The following is a 27265-nucleotide window of genomic DNA, read 5'->3' as shown; positions in this document are numbered from 1 at the left end:
GAAGGCCTGTGGCATCCCTGTATCCAGTAAGTTTATCCCTGCCATTTTCCCAACAGCATTTGCTCACTTTGTGTCTCTGTGTCACATTTGGGTAATTCTCTCAATATTTCAAACTTTTTCTTTATTGTTCTGTCTGTTATGTGATCAGTGATCTTTGATGTTACTCTTGCAAAATGATTCCGACTCGCTGAAAGCTCAGATGATGGTTAGCATTTTTTAGCAATAAAGTTTTTTAAATTAAGGTATGTATACTGTTTTTTAGACGTAATGTTATTGCACACTTAACAGACTACAGTATAGTGTAAACATAACTTTGATATGCACTGGGAAGCAAAAAAAAATTTGTAGGACTTGCTTATTGCATTAGTTGCTTTATTGCTGTAGCCTGGAACGGAACCCTCAATATCTCCAAGGGTTGCTTGTATTCAGTTGCAGTCTTGGGGTGACAGTATTATCAGCCTGCCCCTTACAGATGAAGAAACTGAGGTGTAGAGGCTGCAGCCAAAGGTCCACACTCTTGGGCAAGGACAGCGCCAGGAGGGCCTGCTTCCAGGCCTTCTGAAGCCTGCACAGCCTCTCTGCTGGATCCTAAGCCACGTTCTACGACCCAGAGATGCTGCAGCTGTGGTGGTGGTGAATTTACAGTCGGGGCTGCTGGGAATGCTCATGGATCCTTTCTCTCTCATTAGTGAGAAGCTTTAGAACTAACTTGTGTAAGGCAGGATCTAGCAAAGGGTGTTAATTGGTGGACCTCAAAGGTGCCTGTGTGCAGTCTGGCTCTGTGCCTGCCTCAGTGGGCCAGGGCTGTCCTGTGATTCTAGAGAATAAATTGTGGTTCTGGCTCCCGGATGGGCCAAGCCTGAGAGGAATGCGAATCGCAACCTGGATTTTGAGGTGGTGGCCTTTCACTGGACAAACCTGTAGCATTTTGCCAGCGGGGGCTTAAAATGAATCCCGGTTTGGGGGAATGATAATTAGACAGGGCCTGTTGGACTGAGACCCACATTTTTGAGGGAAATACGGTGGCACCCCAAACTGTAAAGCCAGCAGCAGCCATCACGGCATTTTGCCCTAAGGAAAAAACAGCTTGTTTCTGCCCCATGGTACGGTGCTTGAGGCATCAGTCCCCTTTCGTACTTGTTTTGTAGAAGCCAGATTCAGAAGTGCTACTGCTTTGGGTTCCATCTACAGACCTAGGATCCTCTTCCCCGAGCCCAAAGCTTTCTCCTTCAGAGCTGCACTCCCCTCCCAGCAGGCAGAGTCCTAACTGCAGACGCAGCCCTGCAGCTTCTGTGGCCTTCAGCAAGTGAGGACTGCCATGGTGCTTAAGAGAAACATCTAAATTGGATAAAAACGCAGAATTTTTTCCAAAGAACCAGATGAGTTGGCTTGGAAGTGAGGTGAGGGGGGCCAAAGGAGCAATTGGTTTGACTAAAAACACTTGCCCTGGCGTATTTGTGTTCCATCCAAAAGATGCTTCTCAGGAGAAGTGACCAGTCTTAAATATCCCAACAGCGGCAGGAGAGCTGCGGAGCCTAGGGAATCTTGGGGAGGAGACATTTTGCTCCTGGAAAAATAAGTGACCAAGTTAAAGGAAGTCACCACCCTGATGCTCTCCCAAGAGCGGCCTTGGTGGCCTTGCCCTGGCAGCTCCGAGCGTCCAGGCCCTGCGCACCGCGGGGCCCCGCTGCATCCACACCTCCTGGGGTGGCAGCTGTCCTGCCGCCTGTCAGGCTCGCAGGCCCCCCGACTCCGGAGCGCGGCCAGTACGAGTCCTGGGGCAGCAGCGAGGTGCCTGGAGGGGATGCTGGAGGTGGGCGAGCCCAGGCGGGGTGGGTGGCCCGGGGCCAAGGGAGGGGGGGATGGTAGGGAGGGAGCCTCGAGGTGCTTTAGTGGCCGACATCCATTGGGCCATCCCGCCCAACCCCGGACAACTCGGAAGCGGATTTTTCAGCCTCCTGCACTGGGGACACATCTAAGTGAGAGCAATGAGCCGGGGTGTCGGTGGCGTCTTCGGGACAGCAGTCTAGTTGTAAAGGGGTCCTGGGGTTTTTCTCCAAGCTCAGTTTCTACTTGGGTTGGATACGTATAGGGAAGATGGGGGGAGGGGCGCGGCCGTCCTTGCACGCTGCCGGCCTTGGCTGTCCCGGGGGATTTGGGCCTTTTCTGCGTGGAAAGCCGCGGGGTTCGGGGAGCCGGGGCGCGCCCACCGTCCTCCAGCCCTGGGTTCCCCAGGTCCCCGCGGCCAGCGCCGCAGCCCCGCTGCCTCGGTCCCCGCCCAGCTCTTCTCCCCCAGCCCCCAGCGGGCCGCGCTGAAACCCGAGCGCGAGGGGGCGGAACGCGAGACGGCTGGGGCAGCGGGGCCGCGCCGACATTGGAGGCGAACTGGGTGATGGATGGCGAGGGAGGGGCGCGCGGGGAGGCGGGGCGCGCCGGGCGCCCGCGGCCGAGGTGGACCGAGCCTCCCGGCTCGCTGCTCCCGCCGGCGGAGCGAGGCTGCCCTTTCTCCGCAGCGTGATTTATTTTGTTCTTTTCTTCTGAACTCTTCTTCCAGGGAGAGGCTAGTGGTAACAGGCCGAGCTGGATGGATGGGTATGGGGAGAGGGGCAGGACCTTCAGCCCTGGGATTCTGGCCGACCTTCGCCTTCCTTCTCTGCAGCTTCCCCGCAGGTAAGGCACTGCCCCCCGGCCCGGGACAGCCGGCCGGGCGCGCGGGGCTCGCTCCCCGGGTCTCCTCGCAGCGCCGGGCCACAGGTCGGCGAGTCGGAGCTCAAGTTCGCCGGCCCCCCACCTCCCATCTCCACGCGTCTTTGTTTCTCCCGCGTCCCGCCGAAGGCGCAATGGATGCGGCCGTGGGGACCTGGGGGGACCCCTCCCAGGCTATAATGAAAGAGAGCCAGGCGGGGAGGTCGCAGGCGCCGGGGGCGTCTCCCAGCTTCCGAGAAAAAGGGGGTACCGGGATGCGCCCCTTAGGGGCCCCCGAGAAGGGGGAGAAGAGGAGGCACGGACTCGGAGCAGGGGGCACTTTCTCCAGCTCCTCGCCCAGCAGTTTGCAAACCTGCCGGGTGCCCAGGGGTGGAGCTGGGGGCGCCCCTGTGGTCCCAGGCCTGACCCGGACCGCCCCCTCCCACGGGACCCCGTCCCTCCCCCCCCCCGCGCTCGCCCACGCGGGGAAGCCCACGGACTGGGCTACGAAGGGCCCTTATTCCTGTTTGATAACATTCCGCGTCGCCCCCTGTTTGTTTTTATTGTGTCAGAAAGGGAGAGAATTTCAGAATTAAAGCTGAAAAAGCCCATCTGTTTCCAATGAATCCCCCATAGTTTTTCACAATGTTTTTGGCAGATCGCTGCTTTCAAATTCCTCCGAGCCCGGACCTCTTGTTTTTGTTGGGGGAAGGGAGACCAACTCCACAGAGAAGCATTTGTTCCTTCCCAAATGCTCCAGTTTCTTTACTTTTTTTTTCCCCCCCTTTCGGAGGGGGAGGGGGAGGGGGAAGGCACGAAACTTAAATCCCGGGTCTGTTTTCTTTATAATGTTTCAAAAAGTTTATTCCATTTTTGCCATATGCTACTCACAGCCTGGAAATGCCAGTTAAACCCTTTGTACCCATTTTCCCCTTGCTAAAAATACAAATAAACCCAGCGTCACGGGTCAAATGGTCCCCGATGCAAGGCGGGATTTCCCGGCTGTTTCCATTGTGCTGCGGGATGCCGAGGTGTCTTTTTTGCAAAAATGGGAGCCTGTTTCGCTCCGCAGGCGGAACGGATCCGCAGCCGCAGCGCTCTACCGAGCTCTGCAAGAAAGGACTTGAGTTAGACCGGGATTGGGTTGTTTTGTTTTGCTCCTCAGCCAACTGGGTTTCAGGAACTGGCAGAACTGGGCAGTCCGGACTCAGCCTGGCTGTAAGTTGGGGCTCCCGGTGGGAGGACATGCAGGCAGCGGTAAGGGAGGAGGAATCCGTTTACCTTCCCGCCCCAGCCCTGCTCCGGGGCCCCCCAAAACCCACCCGCCCCCGCGCGCCCCAAGGGCGTCCCCGGAGAGTCGCAACCTGCTCGCAGCCCTGGATTCCATTGGGGAGGCCCCGGCCAAAGACAAAATGGGGGGTGTCAATGCCTTAAAGAGCCTTTAGACCACGTGCACCTTCGCCCCAGAATATTACAATCTCCATAGAGGGTCAAGCAGCAGGGAGTCCTACTTTACCTTCCCCCCCCCCTTTTTTTTTTTTTTTTAAAAGGCAGTTTCCCCACCTATAGAAGGTTTTGGCTGAAAGGCTGATTTGGGTGCCTCCCAAGAACTAAGAAAATAAAATTTGAAATGATCCTCTTCTTAAAAAAAGAAATCCCCCTTTTAGAGATGCAGAAGTTTGCAATGTGTGTGCATCTCGGTTTGGTCCAGATAAAGATCCAGCCCATTGGAAGTTTTATCAGATGGGTTGATAAATGGCTTTTGTCCCTTAGCTGCCATGGGGGATGTGATCTCAGCTTGGAGCTGAAATTGAGAAGGGGGGCTTAGAAGCCCTTAAAACAACACCTTCCCACTCTTAAAGCGGCAGCACTTGTTAACTTCTTGGGCTGGAGGGAGAGGAAGGGAAGGGCTGGCAGGAGGTACTCAGAGGTAGGAGGGAGCTGTCAGGGCTGGGTGGTGGAGTTTTGCTGTTTTCGTCTCTCCATCTTAAAAACTTTATTTTAAAAGTCTCCCCCATAGTCTGAGGAAAGCTGGTGGGTTATATAATTCATAACCCGAATTCCATCACTTGTTTCCAAGAAGCCCATTTCTTTTTGGCTTCAAGGCTGGTAACTAAAACCTGGCAGATAGAGCAGATAGCTGTTGCACTGTCATGCCAACTGGCTAATGTTTCTTCTAATTTGAGGCCTTGACAGCCGCATTTAGTCAAAATTGCCCACCTTGCTGAAAACTGAGCTTCCAGTATGCCCGCATGAAATAATACACTGGGGGCTCTGAAAACATGTGTGCTCCAGAAACCTGGGTCAAGAAGACAGTTTCTTAAGAGATGAAATGGGTCATTTCCACCACAAAGAGGTGGACTGTTGGCAGAGGGGGGCTGCTTGGGGATAAAGTCAGAGAACCTGCAGGTCTGGTGGGGAGCTGGGTGGGCGTTAGAGAAAAAAAAAAAGAAAGCACTGGAGAGAGTCAGGGGTCCTGTGTGCCAGCCCCTCCCTCTAAAGACAGGTGGAATCTGGCTGGAGCAGCCTCGTGAAAGCATAGGCTTGTTCAGTGCTAGTCGACTTGAATGGCTTCCAGGAGTAAACCCATAGGAGTGCAGATTAAATTGGACATAGTTATGTGGAGAAAGATGCCTTAACCTCTGCTAGACTGAGAGGGTTTGTGTCTTTTGAGAGTGTTTACATGTACTCAGCGTGCGTGGCACACCTCCTGTGGTCCTGACACAGGGACAGCATTCGGGGCCCTCATCTGAGCAAGGCTGGCGTCCGCCTTCAGTCCTGGTGGAAGGACAGGGGCCCTTCGGTGTCCCTTGGGCTATCAGGGTGTCTGCATGGACCATGCTGTGCCTTCAGCAGATGGACAGAGTGGCCACTGCTGTGGTCTAGCTGGGAGGGGAGTGGGTGGCAGGAGGCCAAGAAGGACTTCTTAGGAGAGTCTTTCACTAATAGCATCTGCTTCAAAACACAATTAATAGATACTTTTTTAAACTTGGAAACCACCTTGGCTTAATAAAACAGATTTCCAAGAGGAACCCGTCAAAGTCATATGTTGTAGACACTCTGGCATGCTTCCCATTGGCTACATATGAGTGCTATACTCCAGCTTGGTGGCTCTCAAAATGTGGTCCTTGGACCAGCAGCATCAACCCCCTCCCTCCCCCTGCCCCAGGAACTTGTTAGAAACCTACTGAAGCTGATGTTCTGGGGGTGGGATGCACAGTCTGTACTGTAACAGGCCTTCCAGAGGGTTCTGATGCACCTCAAGTGTGAGGACCACTGTTCTAAAAATTATGGCCCTGGGCCTTTCCTTTTTCCTCTTTCCCCTTCCTTTTAAACCACAGCTGTTTTAGAAAGATTAGTCCTCAGTGGGGAAACTAAGGCTTGCAGAGACCCAAGTCCTCTGCAGTACCAAAGTACATCTGTGTCATTGCAGAGATGAGAATATTTATCTCGGAGCTGCTATTCAAAATTGTACAAGCAAGTCAACCTACTTACCATGTTATTGTCCTCCCAGTAGGACTTTGTGTCCCAGAGGGAAAGACTGAAATGAGTCCCATTGCAAGAGCCAGATGGCAGCAGCGTCAGCCAGTAGGCTGGTGTGTGCCACACCAAGGGGCCTGCAGGACAGAGCCCTGGCTCCCAGGGAGGGCCTGCAGATGGTTGGCCCCTTTGGCCCTGAGGATGAGTTGGAGAGTAAGGATAGGATCTGTGGTCTTCTGGTTTAAGAAGGGAAACCTCTGCAAGGTTGGAGAAATTGCTAGCAGTCACCCCAGTGCCCAAAGGAGAACTGGGGAGAGGTGATCCATGGGCTCAGATAAGGTTGCTCCATGAGATGGGGAACTGGGGTCCCGGGTCTCTGTGGAGGTGAGAGGATCGCGTGGGGACCACTTTACATGTCGGAGGTCATATGGTTCCTGCTAAAATTTCCCTCTCGGGTGCAATGTGCAAGACCCTCAGCAGAAGTGGGCAGAAAACCCCAGTTTATGTTTGGTTGAGTGATTGGGGGTGCCATGCCGCTGTAATGCTTGGCTACACTCAACCTGCCTAAAATTGAAGGCACTGTTTCTTCTAGGGTAACCAACTCATCTCAGTGGACCCAGGACTTTCCACTGTTCTAAAATTGAGAGTCCCGTGGTTTTAGAAGCTCTCTGAGTCCTGGGCACACCAGGATGGTGGGTCTCCCTAGACTCTCCTCCTGTCGCCTGCACTAGTGCCTGGCCTGTGTCTGTTAGACCCCACTGCCCAGAACCGTTAAGTCCTGGCTGTGAAGTGGCCTCTCCCTCCTGTCCATTCACCTGGCGCTGGGCCTCCTTCCTCCACCCTTTCCTGCCTGTGCCCGTTGTCACCTGCAAGCAGCTGAGCTTGGACCTGCCTCCCAGGTGCCCCACCGTCACGCTCCAAGTTGCCAAATGAATCGCTCTAAAACTCCTGCTCAGGCACTCACAGCTCCCTGTGGCCCTCTTTGGAGCATCCAGAAGGGAGGACCCTCTGGCATCTGGTCCCAACCTCATCCCTGGCCTCATTCCCTGGCATGTCCCCAGGCTCCGGGTCCTTCCTGGTCTCCCCATACTCTGTCACCACCCACCACATCTTACCAGTGGGCAGCCCCCAGGCCTTGCTGATGCCCCTGCCCAGTTTGGAATGGGAGTGCCCACTAGATTAAAGCCCAAGGCCAGTGCCATCTGTTGGGGTCCAGTGCCGTCCCTCCAGTGACCTGGGTACCTGTCACCTTGGCTGCTGACGCCTGTGCTTCCTCTTGGCCTTTTTGCTTCCTGGGTCTTGGGTTTTTAATCCTCTTCTAAATCACTGGAGCTGTTCATAAGGGCAGGAACCCCATTTCCTGTTTCTTTATACCCTTCTCCTTGCTCTGCAGCCCAAACACACCCGGCACAATCCTGGAAACTACAGGACCCTTAGGTTTTTTGTGTGTCTGTTTGTTTTTTTGCTCAACAGGCAGAGACCACAGGGTTTGGGGTGGGGGTTGGGGGGGATGTCCAGATTCCCCAATCTTTTTTTCAAAAAATTTGTTTCTGCTTATAAAGACAATAGTCTTTTTTTTTTTTTTTTTTGCGTACGCGGGCCTCTCACTGTTGTGGCCTGTCCCGTTGCGGAGCACAGGCTCCGGACGCGCAGGATCGGCGGCCACGGCTCACGGGCCAAGCCGCTCCGCGGCATGTGGGATCCTCCCAGACTGGGGCACGAACCCATGTCCCCTGCATCAGCAGGCGGACTCTCAACCACTGCGCCACCAGGGAAGCCCGACAATAGTCATTTTTAAATCTAAAGACCGAAAAGGATAAATAAGAAAATGAAAATAACCCAAATTCCAATCTCCCACAGACTACCATCACTAATTGACATTCATGAATAACCTTCAAGACATAATACCTTCATATTGTTTTCTCCAAAATATGATCATTTGAAGAAGAACAACAATTTTTAAAGCTCTTCCGTTTATTGAGTAGCCACATATACCAGGCACTCTGCTAAATACTTGAAATGTGTCACCTCATGAGATGGTCACCCCTCCCCTGTGAGCATCATTCCCACTGTATCGATGAGGAACCAGAGGGTCAGAGAGGTTGCCTGGCATCACACAACTTAGTGGCAGAGCCAGGAGTAGACCCAGACCCCTGTGCTTTTCCATGTACCAGATTTGGGGTAAACACACTCAATAAACGTGCTCCGTAGTATTTTACACGTTGAGCTATGTAGCATATAAGGCTTTAAGGTGGGGGAAAAAGAATAAGAAACTTTGGAGATATGATTAGACAGCAGAATGAAGAGTGACCACACTCCTCCATGGATCTCACATTGTTGCCTCTTCCCAAAGGCCCTCTCTGCTCCCTGTCTATCCCTGTCTTAGCATTCCAAAGCACATGCCACCCAGCCGTAGGTTGGGAAAACAACTTTGGCAGCGCTATCATGGGGCAAATTTTCCCAAGTCAGATTTGTGTCTTTTGGGTTTTGCTTATTTATTCATTTCACTTAGCACTTCACCTGGGCAGTCATTAAAGTGATCCCTCTGCGCCCAAGTCCCTGCAGAAAGGAGCCCATTATTGCTCCCCATGCTAAGGAATGTCCCATGAACACAGGCTCACACTCGGGTGTGCACCAGCCAGGCGTGTGCCCTCCCAGTGCATGAGGAAGGTGGAGGAAGGCCTGCCTGCAGATGGAAGTGGGGGAGAAAAGCCACTTCAGATGAATTTTGACCCGGAGCAGCCAAGCAGATGAGCCCAGGGTTACTAGAGGCAGAACCAGAATGGAAAATTATCACCTCTAGAGCCAGGCCTAGACTCAGGAAAAGGGGTTATGCCTCAAAGTAGGAAGCCCAACTGCTCGCCTACAAGCTTCATTTATACCTGAAAAGTGATGTCTTTGCCCATACCATCCTTCTCGTGGAACCCAGAGTCGCTTAGTTCTCTGCCCTAAGGCAGGGTGGTCTTGGCATGGAATCCTGTGCCCGGCCCCTTCCCGCCATGGGCCCCTCTAACCCAGAGGAGCCCTCAGCTGCCTGACTGACAGGGCTGCTTGTGGCCTTGGGCCCCGAGGGTGAGCACACGTGCTTTTTAACGTTCTCTCGGCTGTTGATCTGGCTCCGTGTGGCCCCAGTGGGTGTGCCCTTTTCCTTGGCACTCGGCCTGGTTTCTTGCAGCGACTTGGCATGTGTGGAGGCTGGGACAGAGCAGCCTGGCTGGGTGTGACGAGGGGGCAGCGCCTCCTGCCTCAGCTTGGTGAGTGGCACTCGGCCACCTGTGCCCACACTTAGTGAGTTAACCACTGTTCCCCCATCTCCCCTCCTCCACTCCCTAAGCCAATGCAGATTCTCTGAGAAGCTTCCTCCTGCCCCTCTCGGGTAGGCAGGTCCCTGGAGGAAGCCCCTGAGAAAACTCCCAGTGCTCTCAAGGGGCGAGAGACACTTTGGAGTCACGGGCTAGGTCGGTTCCTTGGAACATTCTTAGGCTGAACTGGGAGGAATGCCTTTGAGGAAAGCTGATCGATTCTGGCTGCTTGTGGGTTAAGTAATGTAGGGTCTGCTGCACCTGGTGAAAAATCCAGTCCCTCACCTGGGTGTGTTCCTCTCGGTATCTGACGCCAGACACCTGGATGGAGCGACACAAACCCGGCAGCCACAGGCATCGCTCAAGCAAGGAGACTCCAGGACACTGCCCGGGCAAGAGCTTGCCAAGTTCTGGCGCTAGATCCATCCCCTGTCCCCTCCCAGCTTCGGTGCTAAGGGACAGGAGAGGGTGGAGAGTGGTCTGCTGCTTCTGCTGCTGGTGCTCAGCCTGGGTCTCCCACTGGGCGCAAGCACGTTTCCCACCTCTTTTGGGACCCACATCCCAACTCGTTGCTAAGAGGAGAGCCCCAGCGTCGGCGCTGCCTGGGACAGGTGGGCAGTGAGGATGGGGGTGGGGTGGGGGGGCGGGTCTCAGGCCTCTATGCTGCTCCTTCCAGAGGCTGTGCAGTGAATTCTCTTTGAAGCTTCTCTCCCTCTGCTCTGCCTGCTTCTATCCTAATTAAAGCCATCGCCTCTTAAGGTTATGCCACTTCCTAAAATAGTGTTCTCATCATGCCAGGTACTTACTGAAGATGATCCAGCGGGCTCCCCACGGTCAGCGGGATTCTGGTCTGAAATCCTTAGGCTGGCGTATAGGGTCCAGTCAGGAAAACAGAAACCACATGGGGTGTTGCCACAGAGGGAACCTAATATAGGGGACAGTGTGTAGATGGGCGTGGGAGGATGGAAGAGGCCACAAGGGACCGCGGAGGCACACACAGAGTTGCAGGAAGCGACTTCCACTCCTGGGGCTGGAGGGACAAAGGGAAGAGGACCTTGGGGGCCCAGGCCCTGAGGAGGGCTGCTGCCTGGCTGGTCTGGCTACTTCGGAGCAGAACCTGGCTGGGCCTCGTCTAGTGCTCCCTGGTGGTGGAATCTAACAGGGAGCTGGGTGAACGGGGAAATGGGGTTTGCTGCATCCCAGCCCCACACAGAGCAGAGAAAAGCAGTTTGAAGCTGAACGACATTTGCTTCATCGTGCCTGGCCCCAAACTTGCGGCCACACTCTCAACCATCCGGCATTTCACCTCCGGCCAGTCCCAGCAGTTCTGGAGCCACTTGGGCTTCTGGACCTCTGCCCTGCATCACCTGTCAAGTCCCACTGCCCTTCAGGACCTGGTGGAAAGGCTGCTTCCCTGATACCCTGTATGCCTCCATCCTTAAGTCTGTGTTCAAATGAACCGTGTCTTCTTCCCTGCATCCCGGTGGTCTGTGTAGCTGACTCCACCTGAGCACAGAAACCAACTGGGGCTTGTTCCAGGAATGGCAGGAAGCACCGTGCCTGGCACCTAGTGGGGTCCAGAACCTTCAGCAAGTCCATGAATCCAGGCAGTTACCCTGCGAACCACAGAGTCGCGCAAAACCAACGTGACTGTGGGGCTTGCATTCAAACGAGCCTTATACTCCTTTAAGAAGAGACAGGTTTTTCTCTTTCCCGGCTCACTCCACCCCTCCTGCAGGGCCACTGAAACCTGATCTAATCCCTTTGCGCGAGGGTAATTTATTGGTCTATTGGGCTTTTCTTGGTGGCAAATTGCATTGTCTTTATTCCTGGGTTCAGGCTGAGGAACGGCTCCTGCATTCCTAAGACTCCTTTCTCAGGGCCGAGCCTTCACACCCCGTGGCGCTCAGCAAAATAAGTTTTATTGGGCTTCTTTGTTATGCAAACAAGGCGGTAATAATCAGTCTATTATTCTGAAAGATTGGGCTTGATTAACAGTTCAAAGGAGGTCTCTGAAAGCGGCTAATGCCGCGCTGGTGCATAAATATTTTCATCCTGCCTGGGTTGGTACAGCTGCAGCTTCCAGCTCCTGGCTGCCACCGCCCACCCCCTCCCCCGTCTTTCTGCTCCAAGAGTAGCTGGGTTGCTATTTAAAGGAAGAGAATTAAGTCAGGCAAGCCCTGTGTGGCTGTGATTTCTCTCTGCTGCATCTCAGACCATGAGGAAGGCAGTCTGGAGCCTACCTCCTGCAGAAGTGAAAGGTTACAAATGTGGGGTGCCGGAGTACAGATGCTTTGAGTGTAGAGTGTGGGAGTCAGGATTCTCAGGGAATTTGCAGGCAGGAGGTGGCACCCTAGCTGGGGCGTCGATGGTTGACAGTTCAGTGAGGCCCAGAGAGAGGAGTGGCCAGAGGGTGAGACCAAAGAAGGTGACACAGGGAAGCCAAGGGGCCATCTCCAGTATTTGCAGGGTTACATTTGAGCCTTTTCTGTGTGGCTCTGGAGAAGGGCCAAAGCCCCACGGATCTCCCTGGGGGGCAGATGTGGGTCCACAGCTGGAGGTGTCCAGAGCAGGAGGGGCCAGCCCTGCCCAGCAGAGTCCCATTGGCAGCGGAAGCCGGACGCCCACCGGGCAGGGATGCTGCAGGCAGATTTCCTGCCATGGGGGCTGGCTGGAGGTACAAACTGGTGACCTGTGGCATCCCTCAGGCCCCAGGTTCTAAAATTCCATGGTGCGCCTTGGGGAGCCCACATGGAGTTTGGTCGCCAAGTGATCATTAGATAAAGTGATCTTAACAAAGTCAATTGCACAGAGAAGTGGGAGCCCTGGCCTTAACTGCACAAATTGGGAGCGAGTGGGTCCGGTGGTTGCCCAGGGTCCCAGCCTGTACCTCACCTTTTGAGCCAAGCGTCCGGCATCATGGGGCGCCAGAGGGAATCGGGTTTCCTGGTGGTGAGTCTGGCTGGCCACTGTCTTTGCAGCCTCTGGATTCTCTTCTGTTTGTTCCCTAGTAGCTAATCCCAAAAGTTCTACGTCTCAAGAGGCTTGAGTCAAATCAAAACATGCCTAATAGGCTTCCGAGGAGCATAAAGTCTGTGCAGGGGTCTTTGCATTTTCCTGGGTGTCTGAGGTGGAGCTCCAGGTACCAAGGGTCAGAAGGGGCCCCTTGAGAGCCCCCCCCTGCCCGAGGACACAGCATCTGAGATGGAAATAGGAGCTCAGGAGAACTTTAATCACCTGGCTGTGCACACATGGGCTGCCGTGGCACCATGGCGAGGTGGCTGTCTGCAGGAGCCAGGCAGGAACAGGGCAACCAGTCGCCTTCTGTCGCACTGAAAGCACCAAGGAAGCCGCGCTCAGAAAAGCTCGCTTCCTCTTCCCACTCACACGAGTTGCAGTAAAAGATGTTTCAAACTCTCGGACTTTCCTCTCCTTCCTTCTTCCTTGAACACTCACATCAGAAAAGCCCAAGGTTTACTGCCTGGAATTCAGGTCTTTCTTTTCTTTTCTTTTTTAAGATACAGCACATAAAAATCAGCCCCTCTGGGGTCTCTTTGGCAGGTGACGCCACGGTCCAGAGCTTTTCCTTTTGATGCTGGGCCAGGTTACATTCAGGTCCCTGACCTGGGTTGGGGAGCCTTCAGCCTATGATTTACTGGAGTGGAACACAGGGCGGCAGGATGACTCCATGGGGGTCAGGGCCCCTCGGCTCGCCACCCGTGGGGACCGTCCAGCCCTGGCATCCCCAGCACCCTTCCCTGAGGCCCCCAGGAAATGATGGCAGACGGGCCTGGGAGAGCTGCGTTACCACCTGGAGAGAGGGCAGAGGGGATCTCCCCCCAGTTCTGGTCCCAGCTCTCGTTACTCTCAGTGGCCTCTTATTACACCATTCCCCCACCCTGATCTGTAGCTTCTCCCTTATGATGGGAGCGCCTGGGGTTCCTCTTAGACCCTTAGGAAGATGTGCAAGTCCCGAGGGTTCGGGACAGCTGGGGAAACCCAGGACATCGGGGAAATGTGGCCCCAGGCATCATGGTCCTGGACTGATCCAGGTGGGCTGCGGGGCTGGGCCTTTGGGTGTGAGTGGGCAGTGGACAGGAAGAGCTGCCCTGACCCAGCTGATCTGAGTCAAGGCAGAAGGGCAGATGGGAGCGCCAGCCAGGGCCCTAACCTGAGGAGGAGGGTGGAGGGCTGAGAACAGTCCCTGGGATTCACTAGGGAAGAGGCAGTGGGAGGGGCCGGCTCCCATCCAATGCCCTTCCATCCCCTGCCTGGTGACTTTTAACCTCTGACCTCACAGGGGGGTTGTATCTGTCCCCCTCTGAGACCTTTGTCGGGGACCTTATTTGTTGAGTGCCCACTGGGTCCCAGGCACGCCAAGTACATCTCAATCCTCAGCAGCTTCTGAGGTGGGTGTTACCTCCACTTCACAGATAAGGAAACTGAGGTCAAGTCCAATTCCCACAACTACTCGTAGGGGACAGAGTGGGACTCTGGACCAGACACCCTCCCTCCGGCGCACACTCTGCCCGCCATCCCACGCGACCAGCGTCGCCTTCAGACTTCCCCACTTGGGGCCCAGCCGTGGGCGATCGCATCGAAAATGTTCTCCAGAGGGTTGAGAAATGGGATTGGCAGGACTCCAAGCTCAGCCCCTCTACCGCCACCGCCCCGCCGGGGATGGAGGCCGGAGGGAGGCCCTGGGTGCAAGGGCAGCAGGAGAGCACCCCCTGTCGCCGCCTGCAGGTGGTGGGCGGGGCTGCCATGCGCCCTCTGGGGGTGGCCGGTTGCTACCTGTGGCTCAGGAGGGGGAGGGGAGCAAGGGGCGGAGCCACGGTGAACGGAGAGATGAAAGGCCTTGTCTCCGAGCGCTGACAGCCTGAGTGCCCCAGGCCGCTCAGTGTTGGCAGCTGGGTCGCAGCTGGGCTTGCTCCTCGGGAGGCCGGTCTCCTCACTGCCCCCTCTGCCTGCAGCCCCCCGCCCCCCACCCCCGAGAACATGCCCCGTTCACACATTCCAGACCTGCGGGGGGTGCTGGGGGGGGCGGGCAACTTGGCCCCTCTGTGACTGGCTGTTGAAGAGAAAATGACCCCCAGAGCACCTGACAGCGATGCAGACCTCAGGCCCACTGGGCCCGGCGGAGGCACAGCCCGGTGGCTGGTGGGCACATTCGAGGAGCGCGGCTCTGAACAGATCCACTCGATGACCCCAGAGCACTTCAGGGACTCCCTCTGGGGGCACCGGAGTGGGATTTCGGTCATGCATTCCAGACACACCAGAGAGCTCTTTAGCTGAGACACTGCTGAGCCCAGGTGTCAAGGCTGTGCAGACAGCAGACCCCCCGTCGCCCGTTTGGGGGGAATAGAGCCACGCATGACGGGAGTCGGGAATGGGACGCCCCCAACGCGTCCCACGCTGTCTGTGTGCAGGTTGGCCCTGCCCTGGGCAGCATCCCGACCCCAGCCTTCGAGGCCCTGCCCACCCCCTGGCTGCACCCTGAGAAACAGGCCCTGGAAACTAGTCTGTGGAGGCAACGCCGCGGAGCGTGTGGACCGTGGGCCTCCTGGCGGGGGGCGGTCTCAGCATTGCAGGAGGGGTCCTCAGGGAGAGGCTGAAGCCCACCTGTGGCGGCGTGTGCCCTTGAACCAGCCAGGGGCCGGTGGAGGGAATCATGAATGCGCCAAGGTTGTCCGAGGTCTTGGCACTGCCAAGGGCCTGGACTCTCAGGTCTGAGGGGCTGGATTCACATCTAGCTTCCTCCTCACAGTGGAACCTCAGGCAAGAAAGTCAGCCTCGCTGAGCCTGGCTCTGCTCTCTGGGAGGCGGGGATGCTGTAGTGCCCACCCGTGAGGCTGCCTGGGGCCCCGAATGAGGTGAGGCCTGCAGGGCCCAGGCCACTGAGCCTGGAACAGAGTCAGTTAGCTGGGACTTCAGCCTCTGCCACCCCAGCTTGGCTCTGGTGGAGAGCTGAGGCCAGCACAGCCCTGCGTGTGGTGCAGTGGTCTGGCTGTAAAGGGACGGGCACTGTCTTTTCTGTCCTTTGGGCGTGGTGAGGACCAGAGGGGGACCCAGGGCTGGTGGGCCAGTGGGCAGTGGGCAGAGCCAAGGTAGCTGCCACTCAGCACGAGGCCTGAGTCCCTTTGGGGTGGTTTCCTCTGAGATGCCTACCTCCAGAATTCTGAGAAAGCAGAATGGCAGGTCAGCTCACCTGTAATCACCGAGGCTACTGGAGTGGGCATTACAGGGAGGCCACAGACTAGAGGTGGAGGGTTGGCAGCTGCAGCGGCCAGTTCCCCTGACCTGTGTTCCTCCACGCTGCTTGTTCTCCACGGCATCCTTTCCACACACACCCCCACCTCGAGGCCCCCTTTACCGTCTCCCACTCAGGCCACAGTAGCATTTGCAGCCCACAGGGATGTTGGGCCCTTGGGCATCTTCTACAGGTTGGGAAATCATGAAGATGGCAGGGCCAGAGAATCTTCTAGCCGCCTTTCAAAGGAGACCTGGGCCAGGAACATGGCTCTGTCGGAGGGCGACCACAGAGGGGGTCTCCCTGGACGGGCACCTCTTCACAGAGTTCACCACCTATCATTTACCGGATCTGCTTCTTTAGGTCAGCATGCTTCTTCAGCTTAAAATGGGAAATCTGTAGCTCTTCTATCAAATCTGTTTTACTTTTCCTAATACATATTTAAATGTGTGACTTCTCAAGTGAAAAGAAGAATGCTCACCCAGATACCTCCTGAAATGACCTTGTTTACCAGAGGTGTGACAAATACAGGTCAAGTTAGGGGAAAAGCCTGAATTTTAGGATAAGCACCGTGTTTACCAGATGTGTGACTTGGGGCAAGTCACATCAGCTCCAGGAGAACGGTGCCCGCACCTGCAGAGGTGGGAGAGCTCCATGAGCTAGGTGGCCCAGGCATCCAGGTACAGGGCCTGGCAGCACAGACCAGGGCCACACGAGGCAGCTGCCCGGATGGTTCTTTTGCTAGCCTGCCCTCATATACTTCTGTCCCTGCTTTTAGGCACAACTTGATTTTATAGGTAAAAAGCCAGTAACAGAGAAGTAAACTGACTTTTCCAAGGTTAAGAGCCAGATTAGTGGTCGAGCCAGGAGTGGCTGGAGCAAGCGCCTCCTTCCCCTCTGTTGATTGGGCTGAGACACCAAAGCTGCACCTCGCAGCTGGTCTGCTGGCCCCTTTGCACCTGGAAGCCTGTGTAGAAACGTCCCTCCTGCTGCCACTTCTGGTCACTACGGGCCGTGCAGAGGTATCCAGGAGGCCGGGAAAGGGCAGGTTCCATGTGTCTAGGTACAAGATGCAGGTGTGTTGAAGTCACAGTTCTCAGGCATGATAATTATCTGTAGCTAATTATCACTAAGGTCTCAACGCTTGTAAGTGACCTTAAAAAAAAAAAAAAAAAAAAAAAAAAAGCATGAATTACAGCAGATCCAAGGTTGCCACTCAGTTGCCTCCCAGCTTGCTGTCCTGAGCAGGATCATGGGGGATGGAGCTACGGAGACCAAGAGGGAAGCTGCCCTCCATCTGCAGACGAAGTGACAGAACCGGGCCCTCTGTGACCAGGGCTAATATAATGATCACACTAGCCAACATTCATTGAGCTTCTGCTCTGTGCCCGGTGCCGGGATAAGTCCTTTAACACTTTCAGCAACCTCCTAGGGTGGATACTATATTACCCCATTTTCTAGATAAGTAAAATGAGGCACAGAGAAGTTAAATGATTTGTACAAGGTCACACAGTGGCAGAGATCAGAACACATACTGAATAGCGGGGCTTAATTCCCTGCCAGATTTCTTTTGCTGTGCCAAAATTCTTGGCAGTAGTTGTGAAAGTGTCAACAGACGCCAAAGGCCCAAGGGTGGGCGGAGAGCTTGCGGTGGGGGGCTGGGGGCGGGCGCCAGTAGTCCAACGCCAGGCCTTTCAGCCTGCAGGTCCACAGGCCTAGCCACTCAGGGTTATTACCGTTGCGCAGAAGAATCGGGAAAGTGGGAAAGGCAGGTTCGGCCCTTGCAGGAACTCTTCCAACGTCTGAGATGAGGCGTCCTTTGTCCCTTGCACGTGCCCCGCAGCCCTGGCCCAGGGGGGTGGAGGAGGCCTGGGTTCACCACTCCCAACGTGACAGCGCCTCCCTTCCTGTATCCGCAGCCACCTCCTCGTGCAAGATCCTCAAGTGCAACTCTGAGTTCTGGAGCGCCACAGCGGGCAGCCACGCGCCGGCCCCGGACGACGCCCCCGAGTTCTGCGCAGCGCTGCGCACCTACGCCCTGTGCACGCGGCGCACGGCCCGCACCTGCCGGGGGGACCTGGCCTACCACTCTGCCGTCCATGGCATCGAGGACCTCATGAGCCAGCACAACTGCTCCAAGGATGGCCCCACGTCGCAGCCGCACCTGCGCACGTTGCCGCCGCCACTGGGGGACAGCCAGGAGCGCTCGGACAGCCCCGAGATCTGCCACTACGAGAAGAGCTTCCACAATCGCGCGGCCGCCCCCAACTACACGCACTGCGGCCTCTTTGGGGACCCGCACCTCCGGACTTTCACAGACCGTTTCCAGACCTGCAAGGTGCAGGGCGCCTGGCCGCTCATCAACAATAATTACCTAAACGTGCAGGTCACCAACACACCGGTGCTGCCTGGCTCAGCCGCCACCGCCACCAGCAAGGTACGGGGGAGGGGGGCTGGGGGTGGTGAGGCGGGTCAGGGCAACAGGCCCTGCCGTCAGGAGGGCCCGGACTTTCATCCCCCAGACCCAGACGCCCCCTGACCCGCCATGTTCCTCTCGTCGGTAACTGAGCAAATCATTTAGGAAGGAATGTTCTGGACGTTCTTTGTCATCAGGTGAACTACCCTGGAGCCACCTCTGCCCTTTGCCCAGAGTGCAGTGTTTCTCAAACTGCTGCTGTACACCGACCACTAGGGGTCTTTGCAATCAGCATTCTGGCGTCAGAAGCTAACACACAGGCATAGTTTGGGGGTGGGTCTGGGTTGGGGGCCGCAGGGTGGAACAGGATAGCCAAACCTAGCCTATATTAAGGCAGCTTGTGGTGAATGCTTTCCAAGTGCAAGAGTAAACATTTAGGAAACTTAGTTTCTGTTGTGTGCGTTTGTTCATGTGCGTGCACATTGGGTCTAGCTGTAAATAAGATGGATTTCTTACTAGGGTTAATAGTCCAGAAAGTTTAAAAACACTCCCAGAGCATTCAGTTTCAAACTTCTGGGATAGTCTTCTCTTGCCCCAAACTATATTTTCGTAGAACTCCGGCGTCAAATCCCAATAAAGAGGAGCCGATATGCAGGTTTGTTTCTGTCGTTATCATCACGGAGCTTACTGTCTAGTGGGATCAAACCCTGCCCCAGACAAGCGGACCCAACAGCCTCCTGGAGGTGACGGTCCTGCCCAGGGGTTCTCATTGTGGCTGCACATTTACGAACCGAGCGGATTTTAGAAGATGGTGGTTCTGGGCCCCCCAGGCCGCTCTGACACCACGTCTCTGGGTGGAGGTCAGATGTGTTCTTTTTTTAAAGCCCCCAGTGATTCTGGGGCATGGAGGGCGTTGAGGACGCTGGTTGGAGGCCACGGCTGCTGGGTGCTGCTGGGGCCAGTCGGGGCTGCAGGGTACCATCCTGCCCTTTGTCTCTGTCCCACACCAACACAGTAAGGCTGCAGCCTCAGAGCAGAGAGGGCCATAGTGTCTGGGCACAGGGAAGATGGAACAAGTGAGGACAGGGCATCAGCCCACTGAGCACCCCCAGGGCCACCCATGCAGCCCGTCTGTCCAGGGCAGCTCCATTTAATGCATCCAAAACCTGAGGCTCTAAGAGGGAAAGTGGCCTCCCCACCCAAAGTGCATTCGGCTGGGAACCAAGCTGGGATTTCACCGGAGCCAGGGGACTTCAGAGCCCAGCATGTTCTCACTGCCAGGAGAGGAGGTTCCCATCTGGAGCCCCAGAGGCCACCGAGAGCCAATCATCTTCTGACCCAAAGAGGCTTCAGTGTCTGGGTGGCAGAACTCAAGTCCTGCTCACAGAGCCACAGCCAGAGGCAGCCATGATGTGGCCCGTGGCCCAGGCAATGGGACATTCCTGTCCACTCCAGATTCTCCCTCCCATTTTTCCAGGAGGGTCTCCCGTGACCTCACATTCAGACTCAGCCGGAGAACGTGGTCTCAGGTCCAGGATGCTGGTGGGTGATCAGAGTCCAGGCCATGGGGACAACTCTACTTCCCCGGGGTCTGGGCCACCAGAACCCCTGGGGTTTCCGGTTTGGCAGCGGGTCTGTTTTCCCAGGAAGAGCACGTTGCAAGGCAGTGTGTGGGGCAGTGCCAGGCTGGCCCACAAGGGCGTTTCTGTTCCTTCTCGTCCCTCCATGCCCCAGAGGAGGACACTGAGGTGACCTGGCAGCCAGGAAAATTCCTGCCACCTCCCTCTGCTCCGGTGGCCCTTGCATGCCCACAGGGGTCTCTTCCTGGGACCAGCTGCTGGGTAGGAGACAAGCAGGCCTTAGCCCCATGGATGCTCTTACAGGCCTTTGGCACCAGGCCATGAAGCCTAGTGGGCAGCAAATTGCGGCCAGGGCTCCCTCCTCCCCCTCGCCCCTCTCAGCCCTCCACAGACTAAGGGGGGCCTGAATCAAGGTGCCGGCTGCCTTCTCTGCAGTGGCCGCCTTCACCTACCCGCCTCCCTCCCTAGAGCCAAGATAAATGAATGCCTGGAGCCTGAGGCTGTGGCTTCTAAATTCAGCAGCAAACACACTGTGGAAGGGGACCCCGCCTCCCTGTCCCAAGCTGGCAGGGGGCGTACAGGAGGTCTGAGGGTGTGAGGGGGCTGTGGACCTCAGGAGGCCTACCCCTCCTGACAGGGGTGGTGTAAGCATCAGATGTGATAACAGACCTGGGAGGAATTGTGGTTAGTGACCAGCAAGGGGGGCTTGCTGGCCCCTTTGACTGGAGGTGAAAGCTAGAGAAGGAGCCTTTGGGTCACATACTAGTGGGTCCTGCAGGCCGGAGTGAGGTGCCTGGGCTTAGAACCCCTGGATACCACCCTCGGCTCTCTATTGGCACACAGTGGGACCCTGAGCTCAGCGAGGCCGTCCACAAACCAAATGGCTTATTCATTCATTCATTCATTCATTCATTCATTTGTTCTTGTATTCCATTCATTCACTTAGCCCACATTTTTCAAATGCTCACTCTGTTTCAGGCTCACTGCTGGGCACTGTGGCCAGCAGAACTGCCCAAGTAGGCATGGGAGTGCCTCTCTTCCTGTCCCAGCATGAAGCTTCCAGAAGGGTCTGGGGCTCTGCAGCAGAGCCCCTTGATCAAGCCAGCCCATTTCTGCGGTGACCTAGGGCCACCTTGATCTTCCCAGCAGGTGAAGAGTTTTAGCAGCCTTCTCTTATCTCCCCATCAGCCAGGAGGCAACACAAGGCTCTGCTGGAGGCCGGGCAGTGACAGGCTCCGTGTCCGTGGCCAAGCCAGTCTCAGGCCTCAGGGCCAACTGGGGTCTCATGGTACCCGGGTGAGAGGCACGGGTGGCTGGTTCCCCAGTGCCCTCGGCCTGCCTCTGCCTGTTCTCTTGGGCCTCCATTACTCAGGTGTGTGTGTTCCTTCGCTGATTCAGAAAACATTGACCAAACAGCTCTTCTGTGCCAGCCTCTGTGCTCGGCGACGCCTCCGTCTCAGCAGCTCCCAGGCTAATTAGTGGAGCACAAAGATCAGCCACGGGATGCTGGTGATGGGTGCTGGGGCAGCCGGATGCTGAGGGTCTTGGGGCGGGGGGCTGGCCCACGTACACAGAGCACTGGGGAAGGCCTCCTGCCTGCCCTTGCCCTGAGCTTGCCCCCGAAGGACAGGACGGGAGAGGGCAGCAGCAGAGCCAGGCAGAATGTGGGCTTTTATCCCCGAGGTGGTGGAACCTGGGCTTTTGTGATTTCCCCCTCCCCTCAGCCGTGGTGCCTTGCCCAAGAGCACGGTATTCTCATTGTCCAACCCTGCCTAGCCCTCTGTTCTTGTGGAGGGTCGAGATCTAGTGTTTTCCAGCCCAAGCTGACATTTCAACTTCCTGTTCCCATGGGACTGCCTCCCATGCCCACCCCCTGCTCTGTCTTCCTCTTTCTGGCTGCGCGGGTGGCACCCCCGCACAGGGGGTGAGGGGAACTCACCCTTTTGAGCCTCAGGGAGGAGGGGAACTCGGATCTCGGTGCCTCCCCCCACGGCGGCCCCCTTGCATGTTCCCCCTTGCACTTCCATTCCATCACACGGCATCCTTCATGCGCTTAGTCTGTGACATCACCTTCCACCCCCCCAGTGTGAGGACAGGGGTCTTGGGCTGTTTCCTCCCCTCACGTGGACAAAGCTCCCAGCCCCAGGCCTGGCACACAGTTGGCGCTCCATGAATAGTTCTGATGACACTCGGGCTCTGCCCTGTGCCCAGTGGTGGAGAGGGTGCGAGCCCCTTGGGGAAAGGCGGCAGCCACGCCTGCGGCTGTGTGGGCAGTGAGCCGCCTGGCTTTCCACAGGCCCCCTTCATGCTGTTCCTTGCGGTTGAGTCCCTGGCACCGGTGCCAGGAAGAGTCAAGCAGCCTGTCAGCCTTCCAGGAGACCGTCTCCGCAAGAGATGGCAGTTAGAGTGAAACCAGCCTTTCCTGTTCCAGGGAGGCTGATGGCACTGGGAAAGCCACCCCCCTACTCCCCCGCCCCCAGTGTCTGTGTGGCCCTGCACACCGGGCAGGGACACCAGAGCCCCTCATTGCACGCCCCTCCACCCATGGCAGGACCACCCACTGCCCAGACCACCCCGGCTGGCCCACCTCCCGGTCCCCCACAGGCAGGCAGGCAGGCAGGCGGCCTTCTCATCAGGGCAGGAGCCTAGGATGGAGAGAGGAAGCAGCAGTAGGTGGATCCCTGTGAAGTCGCCGCGTTCATAGGTCTGGGCAGTGAAGGAGCGGCAGTTTCATGGGGTTCGATGATGCGTGGGGCTGGGGGCAGGATGGAGGGGCTGCAGCCACCTTGGACATCCCAGAGCGAAGCAGAAGAGCCACGTCCCGGAACCAGCCTGTGACCTCCAGGGAGGAGACGGGGAAGCAAAGCCCCGGGCTCAGGGAGCTGTGCACGCGGGCCAGCTGTGGCCTCTGGCAGGGCCTCTGGCAGGGCCTCTGGCTCTCGACCTCAGAGCACCAGCCCCTCCTCGTGTCCCATGAAGACCGCACAGAGTGCCCCCTGCACACCCGTCAGGCCCCACAGGCGCAGTGCCTTGGCCCCAAGACTTCTAGGGCCACAAGAAGGCTTTCCTTCCTTTTAAAGTCAGAAGGAAAAAACCAACATGATCCAACCTAGACTATATTAGTCTTTACACCAATGCAGTCCCAAAATGTAGCATCTTTTTTTTTAAAGAATTTTTGCTGGCATATAGTTGATTTACAATGTTGTGTTAGGTTCAGGTGCACAGCAAAGTGAGTCAGTTATACATATATCCACTCTTTTTTAGATTCTTTTTCCATATAGGTCATTACAGAGTATTGAGTTCCCTGTGCTACACAGTAGGTCCTTATCAGTCATCTGTTTTATATATAGTAGCGTGTATATGTCAATCCCAATCTCAGCCACAAATGTAGTTTTTACTGATTCTGACAGAGGAAGGGACCCAGCAAGGCCCAGGTGCCCTGGAGTTCCCAAAAGTCATACTGTGGCCTGCCCCTCTCGGACTTCCTCTCATCCTTACATCTCTCAGGAACGGGGTGAGAAGGGCTGGGGTCTTCTCTGCGTTCCCCCTGAGGGCCCCTCGTACACTCCCTGCCTGGTCACCCCTGAGCTTTACACTGGCTTGAGGGGACGCACAGAGCAGCCGTGAAACAGAGCCGGCGACACCTCCAGCCCAGCTCTTGCTACTTTGTGGGTTTGCTCAGCCTAGAGCTTTCTGCAGCCCCTAGGCTGCCCCTCTCCAGTCCTCAGGAGTCTCAGCACCTGCTCCTGGGGCCCCCAGCCAAGGCCACTCCCTGCCGGCTTCCCCCTCCTGGCTGTGTCCCCAGCCACCCCGGAACTGCAGCCAGATACACTCCCTGGCCTGTGCCCCACCGGCCCCTCCCCTCCCTCCGCCTGTCTTGGCCGGCCTCTCCCTGACCCTCCTGCCTGAGCTGAGGTCCTGTGGCAGCTCTCCCCGCCTTCCCTTCCCCATCAGAGCTGCTTTGGGTTTCCTCTTTGGTTTCTAGCAAGTCTGGAGCCTCGCCTTTGTCATACACCCACTGTTCGGCCAGAAATTCCCCTAGTGCTTTGCCGCATTGCCCTCAACCCCGAGAGCTGTCCAGGCCATCTTCATGCCCCTCAACTGCCATGTCCCCCTGGGGTGCCCAGGCAGAGGATTTAGCCACGGCCGACCATACATGTCGTCAGCAGCCCCCCGCTCTTTGCTAGCGCCCCTTGGGCCTCCAGACGTTATGAGGAAGTGTGGTACCCCAGCTGGTGAGGCCCCTCTTCTCCAGGCTTGGTGGCGGGGATAAGGGGACAGGGCCTGGGAATGGTGGCTGGGGGCCGTGAAGAGGTTGGGGCCGGGACGGGACGGAGGGGGGTGCTTTTAGCGGGAGGTCCCAAGAGGCCTGGGCACCATCTTGCCCCCATCACCCCGCCTCCCTCCCTGGCTTCAGGCTGAGAGTCCAGCAGGAACCGGGCGGGGGCAAGTTTCCCAGTTTCCCTCATGTCTCCACCCCATCTTCCTGGTTAGGGTTACGGAGGAAAGAACAGCCAGACGTCTCACCCAGGGTGACAGGGGAAACACATCACCCCCCGGACTGTTGGTCTCTTGGCCTTCTCCCAGGCCTCCCACCCTATGACTTTTTGGCCAAAAGTGCCCAGGGACTGGAGACCAAGAGCCTAATCCCAGCTCTGCCTCTTGCTGGCTGTGTGACCCTGGGCAAGTCACTTTACTTTCTGTGCCCGAATTTCCTCGTCTATAAATCCGAGGTAATGTCACCTTCCCTGCAGCGCCGCACAGGCCCAGAAGTAATAAATGCAGCGAGTGTGCCTGTGTCTGTGGTTCTCAGGAGGACGGTTAGTGATGGAGCTGCTTAGCCCTCTGCTTCTCCAGTAGCTCAGCGCAGCCCCTCACCCCGGCTGCAGGCTCCAGCAGAAATGCACCTCGCCGCTCCCCTGGCCAGGGCTGCCCGTTAACCTGGAGCCCCCATCTCCCTTTTGCTGACCGGCACCTCCCTCCCCTCCCTCTTACTCCTGCTACTGCCAAGGCCTGGCTGGGAGACCCCTCAGCGCAGCCGTGCTGCGGTGGCCTCTGCTGACCTCTGCCTGCCTGCCTGCATGGATTTTGCCTGCTCGTTCTTTCTTTGAACATCAGTCTCTTCTACCTGCTGTTATGTTCAACCTGTGGCTTATGGTCCTTTGGTTGTGGTCCATATTCGTTTCCTATTGCTGCTGTAACAAGTACCACAAACTAAGTGATTCAAACAAACAGAAATTTATTCTCATACCTCTGAAGGCGAAAAGTCTGAAATGAGTCTTAAGGGGCTCGCATCAAGGTGTCAGCAGGACCAATCCTGGAGGCTTCAGGGGAGAGTCTGTTCATTGCTTCTTCCAGGCCTCTGCTGGTGGCCAGCATCCTTCAACTTGTGGCCACATCCCTCTGGTCTCTGCCTCTGTGGAAACCCCGCCTTCTCTTCTGCCGTCAGGTCTCCCTCTGCCTCCGTCTTATGGGGACACATGTGATTAGATTTAGAGCCCACCAGGATAATTTCTCCACCTCAGTATCCTTAACTTAATCCCAACTGCAAGAGCCCATTTGTCATATAAGGTAACATTTACAGGTTCCAGGGATTAGCACCTGATATCTCGGAGGCCATTCTTCAGCCTACTACAGTGGATAACGACCTTTCATTTTTAATTAGCCATGCTTTTCTTTTTATGGTTCCTCTCTGTATATAGTAAATGAGCTGGTTTTCTATTTAGGAGAGGAGTATAAAGTTCCCTTTCTAAGTCAAAAAAAATTTTAAGCAAAAATGCAAATTGTTTTAAAGAAAAGTATTAAATGCGTAATAGGGCAGGTGGCACTGCACGGTGACCACAGTGGGGAAGGGGCAGTCTGGGACATCCTGGAGGCTCTTGCCATCCCTCCGCTCAGTCCAGAGCATTGTAAGTATGGGGCTGGACCTTGTCCCCTCCACAGTTCCCGGCACTGCCTCACCCCCTCTCTTTGCCCCCTTGCCCTGCAGCTCACCATCATCTTCAAGAACTTCCAGGAGTGCGTGGACCAGAAGGTGTACCAGGCCGAGATGGACGAGCTCCCTGCCGCCTTCGCCGACGGCTCCAAGAACGGCGGTGACAAGCACGGGGCCAACAGCCTGAAGATTACCGAGAAGGTGTCGGGCCAGCACGTGGAGATCCAGGCCAAGTACATCGGCACCACCATCGTGGTCCGCCAGGTGGGTGGCTACCTGACTTTCGCGGTGCGCATGCCCGAGGAGGTAGTCAACGCCGTGGAAGACCGGGACAGCCAGGGCCTCTACCTCTGCCTGAGGGGCTGCCCCCTCAACCAGCAGATCGACTTCCAGGCCTTCCGAGCCGGCGCCGAGGGCCCCGGTGCCCACAGGCTACCAGCCGCCAGCCCCGCCCCCTCAGCCCCCGACACCTTCCCGTACGAGACGGCCGTGGCCAAGTGCAAGGAGAAGCTGCCCGTGGAGGACCTCTACTACCAGGCCTGCGTCTTCGACCTGCTCACCACAGGAGACGTGAACTTCACGCTGGCCGCCTACTACGCCCTGGAGGACGTCAAGATGCTCCACTCCAACAAGGACAAGCTGCACCTGTACGAGAGGACTCGGGAGCCGCCGGGCCAGGCGGCTGCCGCAGGGCTGCCCCCGGCCCCCTGGCCCCTCCTCGGCAGCCTTCTACTCCTGCCCCTGCTTCCTGTGCTGCTGGAGGCCGCCTAGGACCGAGAGCGAGGCGTCCCCGAACTGGTTGGCGACTGCACGAGGGCCAGTGGTGGCCCCCCGGTGGCCCCGCAGTCCCTGCAGGGGTCAGGAGCCCCAGCGGCCACGTACCTCCGCGCTGCCTTGGGCTGCCTGCTGGCAAGGGCTGGGGGCATGGGACGTTCCCTCCCCTCCCCCGGGGCCCGGGACAAGGTTGTGGTGACCGGTGCTGTGACGTTTGTGACATAGAGCTGTGCAGAGGGAGAGCTGCCCCTCTCCGCCCACCCCGCCGTGTGAATGTGCAAATCAGAGCCCCTCAGGCCTAAGCCCTCACCCCAACAGAGACACTGGGTGCGGGCAGGGTCGACCTGTCCTCACCCCTGCAATGCACTGAAACAGGCCCGGCTGACTGCTGCACGCGCATCCCGGGCCACCTGCGCCCACCCCACGCACACACACTCGTACACACTCGCACACACAAGGCCGGGGGGGGCGGAGGCAGGCTCGAGGATGGACCCCTGGGCAGGGCATCCCTTCCTCTTGGGCTTTAGGACACCCCCGGGGTGCTGCTTGGCATCTTTAGAAAACTAATGTAACCCTTTGGCCAAAAAGTTGTGCCCTCCTGGTGCCTTCCCACCTGTGGCCTCCCTGCGAGCCAAGGAGAGACCACCCTGGCCGGGCACGGGTTCAGGCCCCAGTCACCAGGCCCCACAGGTGGGGGACGACACGTGTCGTCGGCACGTGCTCTGAGCAATGCCTGCTCTGGCGCCTTCCCCCACTGCCCATCCTCCTGTCCCCTGGTCCCCACTGTTCTTTGGAAGTTGAGTCTTTGCTTCTAAATGTCTAAACAGAGAACTACCCCCTTGA

At 56.8% G+C, this 27265-nt stretch overlaps 1 protein-coding gene across 1 annotated transcript; it reads left to right on the top strand.

Annotated features, from left to right (window-relative positions):
• Positions 1–2554: 2554 nt before the first annotated feature.
• Positions 2555–26419, top strand: RGMA (repulsive guidance molecule BMP co-receptor a). Its single transcript, XM_060096093.1, has 3 exons — positions 2555–2670; positions 17637–18154; positions 25703–26419. The coding sequence occupies exons 1-3, from the start codon at positions 2589–2591 to the stop codon at positions 26417–26419; spliced, it is 1317 nt and encodes a 438-aa protein (XP_059952076.1). The 5' UTR covers positions 2555–2588.
• The last annotated feature ends 846 nt before the right edge of the window (positions 26420–27265 follow it).

Source organism: Mesoplodon densirostris, chromosome 4, assembly GCF_025265405.1.
Source record: "Mesoplodon densirostris isolate mMesDen1 chromosome 4, mMesDen1 primary haplotype, whole genome shotgun sequence".
In the NCBI taxonomy this organism is placed as follows: Eukaryota; Metazoa; Chordata; class Mammalia; order Artiodactyla; family Ziphiidae; genus Mesoplodon; species Mesoplodon densirostris.
Note: the sequence above shows the minus strand (reverse complement) of the source record. Positions and strands in the feature narration are given on the sequence as shown.